This window comes from Dama dama, chromosome 17 (genome assembly GCF_033118175.1).
Source record: "Dama dama isolate Ldn47 chromosome 17, ASM3311817v1, whole genome shotgun sequence".
Lineage (NCBI taxonomy): Eukaryota > Metazoa > Chordata > Mammalia > Artiodactyla > Cervidae > Dama > Dama dama.
In genome coordinates, this window is record NC_083697.1 from 64,515,668 (window position 1) to 64,534,542 (window position 18,875).

Sequence of the window (18,875 nt, forward strand, 5' to 3'; positions counted from 1 at the left end):
AGTGGGTGCTCACACTCTGCCCCCTTTCCTGCCCTTACTGATGGGTTGGCCCAAAAGTTCGTTCAGGTTTTTCCATTTCATCCTGTGGAAAATCCCAAATGAATTTTTTGGCTAAACTCAGTACTTCTGAATAAGTTCAGGCTTTTCCACATCTCCCAGAGCTCTTATAATTTTGAACAGACCCTCTCCTCCACCCAGGGGATCTCTCCTGATGCCACCCAACATATTCTCCCAAAATAGAGGTCGATCGCAGGACTGTTTCTGTCCTTATTACCTGGACTTGATTCCCCAGTGCCTAGAGAACAGTGCTTCACAAGGCTTCACAAATCCTTCACAAGGCTCTCACGAACTCTCCCAAGCTTACCGCGCAGAGCTCTCTTCCCCTCCCCATTCTCTTCTTGCAAATCACTGTGCTTCTACTCGCTTCCCATCCATAACATATTTTCTTCTTCTGCAAGCAGCAGCCCAGCGGCCACCTTCTGGGCCAGACTTCCCCCGAATTCCCCCGGGCAGGGCGAGCCGCCTTTGCCTCTCCGTGGAAGGCCTGGTATCCTCATTAAGTGCTCCCGGCAAACTCAAGTGCGTTAAAAGTCTGGCAACTGCTGATTGTGGCTGGACACCGGCCAGTTAATGCAGCCAGGCTGGAACCCATGCAAGTTACGAGAGCGACCGTGAACTCACGGCAGGTACCGGAAATCCCCAGATTCTATTAATTGCGGGCTAAGTTCCTGCAGATATTTCGGTAATGTATCCCTTAAGTTCTGAATTTCATAATTGCACTTCTGTTAGAGGGAATTTGTTTGCTTCAAATGCAGGAAACCTAGCAAAAACCATTAAAAAAAAAAAAAAAAGCCTTAGAGAACAGAAAAATACCATTGCTATTAGTTATTGATTTTCAAGAAAAGTCTAGATCTTCCCTGATATGCTTGCAAATCTTTGTGAGCTACCCTAATCCTTATTAAGATTTTTGAAGCAAATATTTACTATAGAAAATGGGTTAAGATAATAAATTCACCAGATGTAATGTCAGTTTACATTTTGCTACCTCCGCCTAGTCTTTTCCTTTATAGAAATTGAAAATTATACAGAGGCTTTATATATATATATATATATATATATATATATATAGCATTTAAAATTTTTAATTCTGAAAATATGATAACACATTTATAGGCGACTTAGAAAATACAGAACAAAGTTACATATAGTTCCACTGTATATTATAATTATTTTTTAAGTAGATAAATTAAGATTTTTAGCTGGAGTTTCAATATCAAACTCTGAGAAACTAATAGAATGAATAGTCAGAAAAGTAGAAGGACATAGTAGACCTGAAAAGTGCTATGAATCAATTCAACATAATTAAGATGTATACAATTTTTACACAACAGCAGGGTACAAATTCTATTCAAGTTCCTAAAGATTATAAACCAGGAGACGCTGGAACATATCCAGAGACATAAAACAAGGTGAAAAATTTCATGGATTAAAGAATTGAAATCATACAGGGTCTGTTCTTTTCAGCTTAGTTCAGTTCAGTCGCTCAGTCGTGTCCGACTCTCTGTGACCCCATGAACCGCAGCTCGCCAGGCCTCCCTGTCCATCACAAACTCCTGGAGTTTACTCAAACTCACATCCATCGAGTCGGTGATGCCATCCAGCCATCTCACCCTCTGTCGTCCCCTTCTCCTCCTGCCCTCAATCTTTCCAATGAGTCAGCTCTTCGCATGAGGTGGCCAAAGTATTGGAGTTTCAGCGTCAGCATCAGTCCTTCCAATGAACACCCAGGACTGATCTCCTTTAGGATGGAGTGGTTGGATCTCCTTGCAGTCCAAGGGACTCTCAAGAGTCTTTCTGTTCTCTTATTACTGTGGAATTATGTTAGAATTCAATATGAAAAGATATTTGAAAATAACCCAAATGTTTTCAAGTGCAGTGTGACATTTACCAAGAGAGATCTTTAACTTAGACATGGAAAGCCTCAACGTCACAAGACTGAAAAAACAGAGGATGATTGCAGAGAAGAAAGCATTTACTTGAGAAATAATATCAAAGATACTTAAAAAAAAAAAAACCATGTATTTGGAAATTAAATGTACACTCTTAAATGATAGGTATATCTAAGAAGCCCAGGTATTGTTTTTTCTCCAGAGCTCCAGGTGTGATTCTAGTGAGCAGCCATGTTTAAAAATAACTGGACTATGTGATGATTTTTTACTTTTATCTAGCTTGTTTCACTGGAGAAGGCAATGGCACCTCACTCCAGTACTCTTGCCTGGAAAATCCCATGGACGGAGGAGCCTGGTGGGCTGTAGTCCGTGGGGTCGCGGAGAGTCGGACACGACTGAGCAACTTCACTGTCACTTTTCACATCATGCATTGGAGAAGGAAATGGCAGCCCACTCCAGTGTTCTTGCCTGGAGAATCCAGGGACAGGGGAGCCTGGTGGGCTGCCGTCTATGGGGTCGCTGAGAGTCGGACACGACTGAAGTGACTTAGCAGCAGCAGCAGTTTGTTTCACTTCTTCTGCACAATATTCAGTGCTCCCATTTCATTTAGTTTGTTTCCTAATTTCTCTTTCTCTTTCTTTTCAAAAGTTCTTTCCCAAGCCTTTATCAAGCACAGCAGAAAAGCTTTTGTATACATATTATAAATAGTATGGATAATATAGTACATGTTTTAGAAAATATAATATTTTTTGCCTAGCTAAAAAATTTATGACATTTTGATTCCACTTGTTTGACTTAGCATGAATAGAATGCTAGATTTCTAATTTATACTCACTCAAAACTTTGACATAGTTTGATTTATTCTAGCCTCTAGTATTACTGCTAAAAGTCTAGAAAGTTTCTTATTTTACTGATCTTTAAAAAAAAAAATTGAATGAGGCTTGAAACTTCTAATCCAATTCTGAAAATATATATTGTATTTTAAATACCTGGCAATGTAGATGTCTGGGTTCATTTGAAACCCAGATGAGCATTATGTTCATTTTCTTTGAACTCCAAATCCATCATCATGTTGCACCTTCTCTGTTGGCTATAAAGGAAATAAAGCCAAGGAGATTGGGTAGAACCGGAGGCTTCTCCATCCCTGTCTGGCTTTCCTGGAGATCCACTAAGGGCTGGTGCCTTCCTCAGAGCCAGAAAGCTACACGTTGCTCCTCAGTGGATCAAGGGAAAGGGGAAACCCCTTGCCAGTTGGAAATGGCAGCCGGGAAACGGAAAGGTAGCAAGCAGGTCCTTGCTGCCTTCTGAAGGCAGTAGGGAGGCCCGAGGTGAGACAGTGACGTGTCTCAGGGGCTGCAGGGCAATGAATTGCTGGCCTGCCTTTCTTCCCTCTCACTCTTGCCCCTCCCTCCTGTGGTGCTCCATTGGGCCGTGGAAGCCTCTGCTATGGCCTTCGGAATCCTCCATTGGACTACAGCCTAGAACACAGTCAGGCCTTTCTGGATAAGCTTCCCAAGTGAGACATTGTTCTGCTCAGGCGTTAGGTTCCATAGTGTAATTAAGACCCCTTTTCAGTTACATTTTGGATTAAGTAGGTTTTTCTGGCTTAAACTGGCAACCACCATGCAAAGACTAATTCTATGAGTTAATTACAAATGATGACCTACAAGCCATCTTCTTAGAAATGGACTTTTGGTACATAGCTTACACTTCGGTTTGTGGCAGCCTGTATAAGTCAAGTTGGCAATTTGTAACACCAACTAAACAACAGTAATTGCAACTACCCTTTAAAAAAACAAACAAAAAATCTCCCATGTAACTGGCAAGGGCTATAAATACTGTTTTTTGTGGATGGTTAGAGTTTTCTCACTTTCTCTGGTCCCTTCTTAACCTGAGTTGACAATAAAGCCATAATAATGCATAATATCCATATAATGAGTGTCTGGAAACACTAGAGACACTGGAATATGTTCTCAATACATTTGTTGTTGTTCAGTCACCAAGTTGCATCTGATTCTGCAACCCTACTGACTGCAGCACACCAGGCCTCCCTGTCCATCACCAGCTCCCTGAGCTTGCTCACCTCATGTCCATCGAGGCGGTGATGCCATCCAGCCATCTCATCCTCTGTCGTCCCCTGCTCCTCCTGCCCCCAATCCTTCCCAGCATCAGGGTCTTTTCCAATGAGTCAGTTCTTCACATCAGGTGGCCAAAGTATTGGGGTTTCAGCTTCAACATCAGCCCTTCCAATGAATATTCAGGACTGATCTCCTCTAGGCTTGACTGGCTTGATCTCCTTGCAGTCCAAGGGACTCTGAAGAGTCTTCTCCATCACCACAGTTTGAAAGCATCAATTCTTTGGCACTCAGCCTTTTTTACAGTCCAACTCTCATAATTCTGTCATCCATATAAGATTAATGGCATCCCCTACCTCATAGATTAGAAATCCAAAGATCAGAAATGTTGGGAACCATGCCCAAGGCCATGTAACTAGTATGTGGATGAGGTTGGGATTCTAACTAGAGTCCTCCTGACTCCAAAACTGTTATGCTGTGTTCCATGGTACATTTGTTCCCTCATTTCCATTGTCTAATTAGACAATTTTTTGTAAACAAACCTCTGTTTACATGTATCTTGAACAAATCCAGCTATATGATAGATCATGAAAATTGTGAAGATAACATACTTCTAAATCCTTCTCATTTCATCTACCAGAATTTTGTAGGCTTTTTTTTTTTTTTCATTCTTCTAAGTACCTAGAATGTAGTGCTTAATTTGTTTTAAGTGTTTAGTGAGTACCTACTATATGCTGGGGAAACTCTGGAGGTGGAGACCATCCTGGCCATCCTTCATCTTGACTTTGGAGCAAGAAGGGAAGGGAGAGAAGCATCAGGGTTTCCTCAGAGAAGAGGCCCTGGGGAGGGCTGAAAGCTCAGGACTCAACCCGCCCCCCCCCCCCCCCCTCCCGCCGGAAATGTTTTCACACACACTGCAGGCCCACAGATTAGGGACATGGGAAACCCCTGGGCCGAGAACCAGGAGTGAATGCATAGTCCTTAGGTAAACAGAGGTCTAAACCTATACATTACTATTAGTTGAGCACAAAATGGACTCTTTCAGGAACTTTATGTTCCGCATCTGTGTTGAATTGAGACTCATGTTGCAGCACTTTCCCATTAGCCAGAAATAGAAAACTTTCCATCAGTAGCGCTGGAGCCTTTACCTCAGAGACTTTGCAACAGTTGTCTCCGAGGCAACTGTTATTTTTCCCTTTAGTTTTAGGAAACTGGTGTTGCCAGTGAACTCACAACCCTGTGGAGTTGAATATATTTCTACACATTTAAAAACTTTTTCTGTAAACTTTTTGGGAAAGTTCTCAGATGTATAGATGACATAATCAATACTAGAATACGGGTTACCTAGAACCAGGCCAGTGGACTGCAGCCTGTGGGCCAAATCCAGCCCGATGCCTGCTTGTGTAGGTGAGGTGTGTTGGGAGGCTGACACTTCCACTTGTTTGTGTGTTTGTCTGGCTACAGTGACAGAGTTGGGGCTTCACCGATGGCTCAGCGGATAAACAATCTGCCTGCAATGCCAGACACACAGGAGTTGCAGTTTTGATCCCTGGGTCAGGAGGATCCCCTGGAGAAAGAAATGGCAGCCCACTCCAGGATTCCTGCCTGGAAAATCCCGTGGACAGAGGAGCCTGGAAGGCTACAGTCCATGGGGTCGCAAAGAGTCAGACATTAGTGAGCCACTAATCATGCACGCAAGGTAGAGTGAAGTCATTTTGACAGAGACCACCATGTGCCCACAGCGCCACATTTACTGTCTTTGCCACCCTTTGGACTGTAGCCCACCAGGCTGTAAAAAAAAAAAAGGCCAAGTTTTGAGATATATATTTGCCAGTTATTAGTTATTTTTCCATACTTGCTTTATCTCTTTCTCCATAGTCGACAGATAGCATCCTCTCTCTCCCTATCTATTTCCATCTCTCCTATCCACACATGTGTGTGCATACTAAGTCACTTCAGTTGTGTCCAACTCTGTGCAACCCTATGGATTGTAACCTGCCAGGCTCCTCCTATCCATGGGATTCTCCAGGCAAGAATACTGGAGTGGGTTGCCATGCCCTTCAGGGGATCTTCCTGAACAGGGATTGAACGTGCATCTCCTGAGGCTCCTGCCTTGCAGGCAGATTCTAAACCACCGAGCACTGGAGAAGCCCATGCATGCACACACACACACATTTTATTTTCTTGAACCATTTGAAATTATGTTATAGACATGATAACTTGTCCTTGAAAAATCCATATGTTTGCCTAAAAATGAAGGTATTCTTTCATATAACCACAACACCAGCATCGTCATACCTAAGAAAATTAACATTCATCCAATAATGTTATCCAACAACAGTCTACCTTTAAATTGAACTTTTATAGTCTTTATTATACTTTTCCTTTCTGGATCTAAGATCCAATCAAAGGTCATATGATACATTTGGTCATCATGTCTCTTCAGTCTCCAATTTTTGTTTTATCATGACATTGACATTTTTGAAGAGTTTTTAAAAAACTTCTTTTGAAGTCTAAGAATTAATGAGTTTGCAGTACTCTACTAGTAAGAGCTAAATAGAATAATCATTGCGGTAAATCAGTGTCTCTACTTCTTTCCCAGGATTGAGACACAGTTGTGTTGCTTGGCTTCAGAAGCTAAGACACTAGGTTGTTAGTTTTGCTTGGAGTTGTAAATGTGGAAAAAACCCAGCGTGAAGAGCAAGGCAGATGGGAATTTGCAGGATGCATTTTAAGTAATTAAAGGCACAGCCGTCCCTGCCCGCTCCGATCGCTGCCCTTGTTAGCTCTTGGCTGAGGGGGCTCTTCCTTCTGGCTTTTCTCCTGACTGGGGTCTGGCTCCTCTCCAGCATCATTAGGGTGCAGCACAAAACTGGAAGGAGACCTGCCGTGATTTAAGTCTGGCAGCCCAAAATGTTCAGCCCGACTGGCTGCACGGCGCTTCTGCATCTGCAGCCTGCGTACTGAAGCGAGGGCGGCGTTCGGGGGCACTTCTGCCAGCGCCCGTGGGAAGAACGCTTTCGCGCCTTCCTTGAGAATCTGATGGGCCACAGTCACGTGCCTCTGATGGGACCACGTGGGGGTCACTGGTCTGTTCCTATCATTGGGGTCCCAGATGATTCCTGGAGAGTTCTGAGACCCATCCTTTAATGTCCTCTGGGTTAGAAGCCCTCAGAGCTCATAGGCCAACCAGAAAGATTGCTGCATGCCCTGCAAAAGGCTCACCTGAACATCTACAAACCTCTGGAAGTGGGATGCAAAATAGAAAAGCTCCAAAGGGAAATTGGATCATTTTAAAACATGTAAAGCGATTGGAGAAGAGACTGTGAAGGGTAGATGACTTCAGACTATAACCAGCTCACTGTCAGTCTACAATATGTCTTGTACATGACACAGGTCTTATGAATGATGGTTCTTCTTACCCTGAAAAAAATCCAGGGACACAGGAAAGACAACGTGCTGGGGGAAAGACATAACACACGGGAAAGCCTCCACGGGGGGGAGATGAGATTAGAGTATCTCCTCATTGGTTTCCCAGTCTCCTGCCTCGTTCCTCTTAAGTCTTTCCTTTGCACCGTCTCCTCCCCGAGGCCTACCCCCAACGATCTACTTCTGCTGCAGACCTGGGCGTTTACTTCCCAGGTTACCACCCCTCTGCCCTCCATGGCCTTCAGGGGCCCCTTTGATCAGCCCCTGACTCCAAAGCCTGCCCTTCCTTTGGTGCCGGCCTCAGATTTGGTGCTTGATCCCCTCGTGTCTGCCGTGGCTTTTTGCACCCCCATTCTTTCCTGGCTCTGCAGCCTTGGTTCCTTCACCACTCACTGGCTGAAGTCAAGTGAAAGCTGCTCAGTCGTGTCCGACTCTTTGCGACCCCACGGTGTATAGAGTCCATGGAATTCTCCAGGCCAGAATGCTGGAGCGGGTAGCCTTTCCCTTCTCCAGGGGATCTTCCCAACCCAGGGATCGAACACAGGTCTCCCACGTTGTGGGCCGTTTCTTTACCAGCTGAGCCACAGGGGAAGCCCGAGAGTACTGGAGTGGGTAGCCTATCCCTTCTCCAGGGGATCTTCCTGACCCAGGAATTGAACCAGGGTCTCCTGCATTGCAGGCAGATTCTTTACCAACTGAACTATCAGGGAAGCCTTAATGATGCTTAATTGTTCCATGCCTTACACTGCTCATCTATAAAATGAGGAGGATCATAGTACCTACCTCATAAGGTTGTACAGGAATTAAATGAGTTAACATATGTAAAATTCTTGGAAGAACGCTTGGCATTTAATAAGGGCTATATAAAGGTTAGCAATTTATTGCTATTGCTCTTGTTATTTTGAGCCTGGATGTATTAATTTTTATTGCTGCATAAAAAATTACTGTAAACTTAGCATCTTCAGTCAATATCCACTGAGTATCTTAGTTTCTTTAATCAGAATATTGGCATGGTGTGACTAAATTCTTTGCTCCGGGTCTCACAGTGCTGAAATTGAGGTGTTGGCAGGGGCTGAAGTTCAAGCTGAGCTTCTTCCAGGCCTCTTCCTAGCTCATGTGGTTGTTGACAGAATGCATCTCCTTGCAGCTGTGGAATCTATGGCCAGCAGGAACTCTGACTTCACCTTCTTTGTAAAGCTCCCCATGATTAGGCACAGTCAGGCCATCTTTCTTTTGATCAGCTCAAAGCCAAGTGGTTAATGACATAATCACAGAGTGGTAATCTACCACAGGCTCCTCTGGCACTCAAGGGAAGGAGATTGTATAGAGTGTGTCCCTCAGGGGGTGAGATTCTTGCAGGCCATCTTATTAGCAGAATCCTGCCTACACACTGGTCATTGGGAAATACAATGACTTTTGTTCACTTTGTTAAATTGCACTTCAAGTATATGATTTATTTACCAGCACCATTACTTCAGATTTTTGTAGCATCTGGCTTAGAGCATTTAGATAGGTTTGCTTCCCTGGTAAAGAATCCCCTGCAATGTGGGAGACCTGGGTTCAGCCCCTGGCTTGGGGAGATTCCCTGCAGAAAGGAACAGCTACCTACTCCATTATTCTGGTCTGGAGAATTCCACGGACTGTATAGTCCATGGGGTCACAAAGCGTTGGACATGACTGAGCAAATTTCACTCTCACTTCACATTGATCCGGCTCCTGGAACCAGTCCTCATCATTCCTTTCCTGAAGTTTGAACTACCTGATGGAACCAGTTAGCTCATCTTTTACAAAGTCTTTTACGAAGACCTCACTGATGAATCTGCAGCTAATATCCTAGAGTTCCTAAAGGATGACTCACAATTTGCCATCCCTTCCAGAGCCATTTGTTTATTCTTAATGACTCCGAATAGATAAAGACCAGGCCCTTCCTCAGCTGTTGATTGTGGCTGCTACTCGGCCAGGCCAAAGTCAACTTGCACCTGATAGACAAATGCATCACCATGAGGAAGGTCTTTGATATTATTTCCAAAAAATTTCCTTGCCCCCTCTTTTTCCCCTTCCAGTTAAGTCTAGATTCCCCCCACCAATTTAATTCAGTTTACAGTCCACAAAGAGGTATTATTGATCAAAACCCACTAATAAAGGATCTATTTTTGAAGATCAGTTAGAAAGAAAAACTCGAAGATGACTCTTAGGTAGTAAAACCTATTTTTTATAGGCAATAAGACATGGGACAAAACTTTGAAGCAATAGGAGTACTGTGTATTAAGTTGCTCGGTTGTGTCTGACTCTTTGTGACCCCATGGACTGTAGCCCACCAGGCTCCTCTGTCCATGGGATTCTCCAGGCAGGAATACTGGAGTGGATTGCCATGCCCTTCTCTAGGGGATCTTGCTGACCTAGGGATTGAACCAGCGTCTCCTGTGTCTCCTGCCTTGGCAGGCAGGTTCTTTATCACTAGCGCCACCAGGGACTACTCCCCTCAAATCGCTGTTGCACTTCTTTTTTTTAAAATTATATATTTATTTATTTTTGGCTGTCTTGGGTCTTCGGTGCTGCAAGCAGGCTTTCTCTAATTGTGGCTAGTAAGGGATGCTCTCTTGTTGCAGAACACAGGCATAAACGTGAAGGATTAGCAGTTGCCTCTCAGGATGTGGAATCTCCCCAGAACAGGGATCCAATCCTTGTCCCTTGCATTGGCAGGTAGATTCTTAACCACTGGAGCAGCAGGGAAGTCCTAAGTGTTATTTTTCAGTGGCATTTAACTTACAGTTTTATACCAGTGTGAAAGGTAAAGGGGAGGAAAATGAATTTGACAGAGCTGTGGGTTCAGAAGTGTGAAGTGTCTGTTTACTCCAGGATTTCATAACAAAGTATGATTTTATTATCTAACAAGCCATGACTCACACTTGACTCTCACTGCCCCAATGATTGTCTTCTCTCCAGTGCTTTGGACTATTAAAGGGGAAACACTGGTTCATGAAATAATATTAAATAATATAGACTTAGATTTCTTTTCTTCCTTCCAGGACAATATCATATTATTCTTGAGAGGTTGTAAAGAGCTCGGCCTCAAAGAATCTCAACTTTTTGACCCCAGTGACCTACAGGATACGTCCAACAGAGTAACAGTCAAGTAAGTCATGCGCGATTTATGTTCAAGGGAAACCCATTTATGGTTTGATTTGCAGTTTTGTGATGATGTTGTAAGGTCTAAAAGGCAGAGAATTGGACATGCCTAATAAAATAGAAATGTGAAGGTGAAAATCCAGCTTTCAGAACAAGCCACATTGGCCTTCCCTTGTGCGTAACTTCCATTCTGATCAAACATAATTTTTTGAAATGCAAAAATCATACATATTGAGTTAGAATTTTAGAGAAGAGGAGGAAAACTTTTAGGTGAAACTTAACAGAGGGACAAGCAAGGGAGAAGTATGCACAGAATCTGTTTGGGTTAGACAAAAAGCTTTTATTGGCTCCAGTTGGGCATATGAATAGGCTCTTGGAAGACTGCAAACTCCTAAACAGTTCTGAGCTCTGTTTATTATGCAAAGAAGGCAATAGATTATGGAAAAATCTCTTCTTCATTTACATGTGTAGCTGTTTTCTCGTATGTGTCAGTGATTAAGTTCTCTGAAGATGGATCATTGGCCGTTTGGCCATTGTTGACTGTGTCTACTCAATGAACCATGTTTGGGGCCAAGGAATGCTTGGGAGAGAACGTTATAGTAAAAGAAAAGGCAATATGCGTCTCTGTAAAGAAATAGCTGTGAGCGGAGTAATGAGATGAAGAGTCCTTTTGAGATGGTAGAGTTAACTTTCCTGTAGTTTAAAAGTTCTTCAGACTCTACCAAATTCATATAAAACATTTTCCAAATTAGTCAAACAGTATTTGGCATTAATATGCTTTAATAATAAGCTTAGTTACATACATAGCGTCTTTGGGTTGGATGTTACTTCTCCTTTTGATTACTTTTGGATCATTTTATCATAGAAAGGCAGAAGAAAGAGAGACACCAAAATTCAGAGCTGTAAATTTTTTGGTATTTGGTATTTGCCTGCTGATACTGGCTTTTTTTTTAATGATGGGGGAAATATGGAAACTACTAAATGAAATCGAATTGGAGTTCATATTGGATTTTATGATTTATGACTAGGAGTAAGGGAGAGTCATCCATGATTGATATATAAAAATCACTTCTCTGTTGTCAGCGTGCCTTCTTTTTAAGTGTAATTGACATTTGCTGTTGTGGTTCACTCAGTCATATCTGACACGTTGCAACCCCATGGACTGCAGCACACCAGGCCTCCCTGTCCTTCACTATCTCCCAGAGTTTACTCAAACTCGTGTCCATGGAGTTAGTGATACCATCTAACCATCTCATCCTCTGTTGCCCCCTTCTCCTCCTGCCCTCAATCTTTCCCAGCATCAGGGTCTTTTCCAATGAGTCAGCTCTCTGCATCAGGTGGCCAAAGCATTGGAGCTTCAGCTTCATCATCAGTCCTTCCAGTGAATATTCAGGGTTGATTTCCTTTAGGATGGACTGGTTATCAAGAGTCTCCTCCAGGACCACAGTTCAGGAAGATCCCCTGGAGAAGGAAATGGCAATCCACTTCAGTATTCTTACCTGGAATATCCCATGGACAGAGGAACCTGGAGGCTACAGTCCATAGGGTCACACAGAGTCGGACATAATTGGCATACACTATGATACTAGTTTCATATGTACAACATAGTGATTCAGTATTTGTGTATATTGCAAAATGTTTACCACAGTAAGTCTAGTTAACATCTGTCACTATATAAAGTGTATTTTTCTTGCAATGTGTACTTCTAAGATCTTCTCTCTTAGCAACTTTCAAATAAGCAATATTGTTTTATTAACTATAGTTATCATGCTGTACATTACAACCCCATTATTTATTTATTTTGTAACTAGAGGTTTGTACCTTTTGACCTCTCTTTAATGTTTCTCATGGAAAAACTTTAGTTAAGGGCAAAAATAACAGAATAAAAGTTATGATATTTGAATATGGAAAGCCCCATAAACCTCATTTTAGTTCTCACATGCTCCATTTATTCTGTATCTAAATCCAGCCTGTATAAATCATTACTCAGTTTAGGAAATTGTTTCAGGTTCTGCCTCATCTCATATTTGTAGTTTCACCTGGGTGGCAAGTGACCAGAAACAATAGTAACTGTGTGGCATGGTCGGTAATCATTAGTCACACACTCATTGCTGAGAGGGTGAAGGAAAGTTCACTCTGACAGTGTTGGCAGCTGCATTCATTTTTTTTTTTTAAGTCACTCTAAACCAGTATGTTACTAAACCAGGAGAACGCTGAGATTGATTAGTTTTAGAGATTTAGAACTCATATCACCATTACTGCTTTTCTGTAAAACCCTGGGCATCAGGAAATCCAGGGTCTACCTCTGCATGTGCTACCCCTTAGGTCTATAATCCAAGGCAAGATCCTTTGCTTCAGTAGGCCTCTGTGTCTTCATGTGTAAAATGGAATTGGACAGAATATTCTTACGGGTATGATTCTAGCTAAAGCTTGCTCGGGGCAGATCTGGGAAGATGGTTCAACCAACTTCTAAAGAGACATTAATTCAAAGACACAGAAAGCAATCCAAAGGGAAAAAAAGTCACTTAGACCAGTGGCTCACAATCACTTCTCAATTACTAGGCCATCTTCCCCTCCTCCTGTTCTTTCCTCTGTCCTTTATCTTTCTTTTCCTTCTTTTCTCTGTCTCCTTCTCTTCCCAGTGCCTCCCTTCCCTTCTTTATCATATCTTTCCATTTATCTCCCATTTTATATTTCTTCTTATTTTCTTCCGAGTTTTTCCTTCACTTGAGGTTATTATTTTTGTTAAGAAACACTTGCCCATTGCTTTCCCCTGTGACTGATATTTTTCAGTCATTCAACAGATTTACTGAGCAGCTACTATGTGCCTGATCCTTTCTGGTCACTAGAGAATAGGCCTTCTGTTCACGTGGAATTTATATACCGTGGGTCAAGAAATGAGAAGTAAATAAGCAGATTTTTTAAAGTGGCAGGGAGTGATAAGCGCTGAGGAGAAAATAAAATAGTAATAAAATAAATGATGTAAAAGATAGTGACAATTGCAATATGTATATATCAAATCATTGTGTTGCATACCTTAAACTTATATAATGTTTTCTATCAATTATAGCTCAACAAAACTGGGGGGGGGGGTAATAAAAAAGAAAGGGTGTCAAGAATAGTCTCTCTGAAGAGGTAGCATTTCAGCTGAGGACTGAGGCATGAAAGGAAAGCAAGAGCCAGCCATGCAAAGATCTATAGGGTATTCAGGGCAGAGGAAGGGTAGGTAGAAAGGCTAGGGAAGAAAAGCAAACTTGATGTCTAGGAAGAGAAAGGAGAGTGGCCGGCCAGTGTGGTAGAAGAGTAATGAGCAAGGATGAGTGTGGTGTGAGGGGTGGTTCACAAGCATTATTGGAGGTTGAATTTGGAATAATTATAGAGAAGGAATTTTTATTTCACTGTATGAATATTTAGAACATAAAGAACTTTATATGGAAATTATGCCATAAATTCATTTATGGCACTTAGAAAATCTTCTGTAGCATTAAGGAGGATTGGGGCATGGAATGAACTATCCACTTCACAACTTTTCTGTAAGTGATGCTGGTTTAACTTAGTACTGTCTGGGGACATTTGTAACATATGTGGATTTCATAGCTATGGTAAATGAAAGTAGAAACTGCTATATTTTTCTGCTTTCCCCTCTGAAAGTTGAGCCAAACATTAGCAGAGATGGAAAACACCCTGTTGACACCAGTTAGTAGTGAAAGCAATAGGTAGAGCGGTGGGTCCCAAAAAGAAAATTTTGATGCTTTTTTTTTTAATTGGAGTATAGTTGCTTTAGACCGCTGGTCAGTTACTGCAGTACAGAAAAGTAAGTTGGCCAACATGTACATATATAATCCTGATACTTTTTCAAATTGTCTTTTTAAAAGCACTCTTTAGACTAGCTTTCTTTGTAGGTAATTTTTCTTTACTTTTTTTTTTTTTTTTTTTTGAGAAGTAACTTGAGTAGAGAAAGAAAGAAAGAGGGAGAACCTGCAAATGATTACTGGGTGTGTAATTTCGTGAGCTCTACCTGTAATGGGTGCCAGACAGCCTTGGTGAGAAATGAAAGCATAATCCAAAAGGGCTTGCAGCAAATACCATTCTAGAGAACTGCAGCGACTGGCTGGAAAGGAGGAAGCCTTTGGGTTGCTCCCGAGGATGTCTCTGAAAAATTTAGAAGCGTTTTCACATAATTGGTTGTTATGTGGAAATCACTCAACAAATGTTTTGTGAGCTCCTAGTGTGTGCCAAGTGAGACTTTTTTTCAGAACTGGGTCACAATTTTTAGTCAAAAAATGTTCATTGTCAGTGCAGAAAAAGTCTTTTAAATGTTCTCTGTTCTTGTTTCTCACAAAAAATTCAAATCTTTCATAGATTTTTGTTTGCTTTCATCTAGTTTTGTTGTTATGTTCAGTTTTTTAAAATCCTAGCAAACACCTAAGCAGTTAATGACATATCATTCTTTCTGTTAATAGGGGGGAATATGAAACATGCTCTTAATCAAATCCAAATTGGACCACTGCTTCTTACAATGCAAGTGTCTGTTGATGGTTTATATCCTTAATGTGGCCTATGTTGTTTTCTGTTCCCTCAAATCTCAGTTGATTTAAAATTGTGCATCTGTTCATTAATCTGTACTTTGGGTCAGAATAGGCAGCAGTTAGGTAATTGTGATCTAAATATCTGAAGAAATTCTTGACTAGTTTTTTCAATAGAATTACATTCTCCCTCCCCAACCCCCAACTGAAGTTCTGTGGAAAAAAGAAATGTAGCTTTTGTTTTCCTAGTATTTATTTGTTGACATGCTAAAGAAAACTTAGAATAATTTAGAAGAAATTTTTATATTTCACTGTATGAATATTTAGAAAGTACCACCAAGTAGCTTTTTTGTTTATAGTTTGAGAATAAATGTTTCTGTATATTTAAGAATGTGTGTATATTTGAACATAGCATGCATATTTTCCTGCTAATGGCTAATCCCCAGCACTAATTTATGTCCATAGCAGAAAAGAACAAATATTTGGATAGTATTGCCTCTTCTACATATATTTTTCAGGTCTATTTAATTAAGTAGTTTTAGACCTTTGTTAAAAGTACTTGTATAAAGAAGATTTTGGAAGTGCAGTCAGATTTCAGTTTGACAGTGATATATAACCTAGGCAAAATTGTACTTGAACAGTTCAGCTTTGAGTATACAAATATAAACAGTCCTAGTTTTAAATGGAATTCTTCATTTTCCAGATGTTACAAAACATTCATCTTTCCATGGTGTACTATGGAATTTTAATCCCATATTATCCTTCTATATTTTGTTTTCTAAGTAGTTTTATTTAGTACCTGAAATTACTAATCGTAGACCTTAAAAATAATATATTTTGATGATTTCATTATATTTGTTAGCTTTCACATATATCTTAGAGATGTTGAAATGAAGATCACAGTGAAGAAACTGATCATTTTTCTTTTCCTTTTTCCTGATTAGGAGTCTTGATTATAGTAGGAAGCTGAAAAATGTAAGTGTTTTAGCTTACTTTCTAAGCTTTTCTCCTTCTAACATTGGTGGTTCAGGTATAAATTTTACCTCATAAGTTCAGTGCCTCTCGAATGCCTAGCTAGAAAGAATCATTCTTAGAAAACAAGTATATGTGCCTCTGATAGAAAAATTAATGTCAGTGATAGATATAAAAATGGTAGTTTTTTTCGGGGGGATGTCTCTTTAATTAGATAAGAGCTCCATCTGAAATAAATGAAAGCTTGCACTCTATTTGTAATTTGGTTTCTTAAACACAGAATGATCTGTCTGAGCACTAACATTACCTCCTTGCTGTTGGTAAGCGCAGATGGGGTTATTAAATTAAGCAGTTGGGCAAGTTGGTTTTGGGCAAACATTAGTTTGATATAAATACCGTTGACTGTTGTGGGCCCGTACCTTTTGTGTATTTTTTTGCTATTAACCTTTGAGGTTTTTATTAGTACCTTCCAAAATCATCTTTTTCTAGTTAGGTCTTATTTTCCAAGGGCAAGTACATTAGTGCTCTTTTAAGTTTAAATCGAAGAGTGTATGAAATGACCTTCTGTATGTAAAATTTTAAAATTGGCTGTGACCCTCCACTTTTTAAAAAATTTCCAGGGTGCTGTTATATTTGACTGACATTCTCATTCTTACCTCCTTTTTCTTCCTCTATAAAACCAGGGTTATGTGCATTTTTCATCATACAATTTTAAACAGAAATCCCACAATCTAAGACACAACAGTCCTATCTTTTGTTCTCCTATTACACTTTCCAAGAGAGCCTCAAGCTCTAAGCACACATGAGTTATTTTATGGGCCTAGTTCATGTCCTGACATCTGTAATTGTCTGTACTCTAGAAATTTATTTGTAAGTAATCATTTAAAAAAAGTATTTCTGGAAGTTTTCAAGGATTCTTAAACTAACATTTTCCCACAGAGGTAGGAAACCAAATCACATCGTAGCAGTGATGCACATAACCATATTTTGGGCCTGTTGCCATCTGGAAGCTTGTACATATATCATGTTGTCCAAAGCATTTTCTGGCCTAGCAAATAGAGGGAGGTACAGTAAATACTTCCCAACCTAGCTGAAGCATTAAGACCAAATGTGAAAACAAAATCGTAGTCTTAGCTTTTCCGAAGGCTTGAGATCCCGGTCATTCAACTTTATGGAGCTAATCTTCAGATGACCCCTGTGGGGTTCTGTGGGAAAATCAGTGTAAAGAGAATTCACTTTTGTGGATAGTTTCTTTGGAAAAACAGGACAAAATTCACTTAGGACTGAAGCTTCAGACCAGGGAATATTCATAGACATTCTTAAACATTCAAACGGTTGCTAATTGGCAGTAGTCTTGCCCAGCCCCAAATTTCCCATCTCAGATTAATAGGAATCTAACTAACTATACCCCAGAGCTAGGTCTCTGCAGAATGTATTCTTCATTACATTGCTGTCCTCTGACTTTAATTAGATATATTTTCTTGATCTTGTTCTGGAAACCACTAATTACATTTTCTCATTCCTTTGAAAAATTTTTGCTAATGGCCTTAGCAGAACCTCTGTGCCCGCAAGTAGAAATTATGGGCCTTTAAAGGTACCGCTCTTGAAAGGAATTGACAACCTGTTTCATTGCTCGCCTGGGTAAAGACTCCAGAGTTTCTGAAAATTTTTGCTTCCTGGTTTTGAAACCTTCATGACATGAAAATAGTTTTGGAAGATTTATTTTTCCTTCCTGCTCACATTCTCACAACCAAATTCTTCCTAAAACTAGGGTCTTATTTTCGCTACTGAATCATGTTTCTGTTGACTGGTGCAGAACTGGGTTCCTAGTAAAACAGTTTTACCTAAATGGATACCTCAGGGAAGGTGTTTTTTGTAAATTAGTGTTTCACATTCTCTCTTCCTGCTTTCCTCTTAGAGGAGCGTTCTTGACTCTTAGCTGAAAAGTAATGCTGTGTGCACGATTCTGTATCACAGGTACTGGTGACCATTTACTGGCTGGGCAAAGCGGCCAACAGCTGTGCCTCGTACAGTGGGACGACGCTGAACCTGAAGGAGTTCGAAGGCTTGCTGGCTCAGATGAGAAAGGTAACTTGGCTTTTCTTCCTCATCCCGTGAGCTTTAGACAAGGTGGGAAAGCAACACGTTTGCTTGCTTTCAAGATCATTACAGGTCCGAGTGATGAAATCACACAGGCCAGAGATGTCATGTGCTCAAGGAAGTGACCGCTTGTCTTACCCACGACAGCTTTGCCTCCTATACCCCACACCTACCTGAAATTTTATTCCCTTCTGAGAATGGGAGGGCTTATCTCTATCCAACTTTAATTCCCAAAGAACAAATTCAGTCTGTCAGTATATGACTCTGGGTGCCAAAGAGCTCAGTGCCTGCTTTCTTGGGGAAATAATGCCTGAGTGAAACAACACAGTATTATACAAAAATGAAGACTCGCTCTGCACTTTGATCCTAAAGGTCATTTTGCTTACCTGTCAGGGCCTTGGTGTGGGTGAGGTAACGTTGGCCAAGTTCTTGCCTTGGTCTCTGAAAAATTAGAAACATACTCTTCTAAGATGCATATCTTATGACCTTTGCATTTGAATGACCTGAAAATTTGGAAAACATGGTAATAGTCAGAGCTTTGTGTATTTAATTATGGGAAAGACTGACCTAAGGTAGGGATTTGTTCAAGAAAAAGTAGTATGTTTTCTGTGTGGCTGCCTGTGTATGCCTGTTGAAGATGCAGCAGTAAATAAGAATTCACCCGAAGTACTAGGATATGGTCTCTCCCGGGAGCA

At 40.9% G+C, this 18,875-nt stretch overlaps 1 protein-coding gene across 1 annotated transcript in view; it reads left to right on the forward strand.

The window, feature by feature from the left end:
- Positions 1-18,875, forward strand: part of LIMCH1 (LIM and calponin homology domains 1) — a 360,985-nt gene that overhangs the window by 248,717 nt on the left and 93,393 nt on the right. Inside the window, 3 exon segments of the mRNA XM_061164658.1 lie at positions 10,483-10,589; positions 16,053-16,083; positions 18,058-18,168. Of these exon segments, the coding sequence (XP_061020641.1) occupies positions 10,483-10,589; positions 16,053-16,083; positions 18,058-18,168 (249 nt within the window).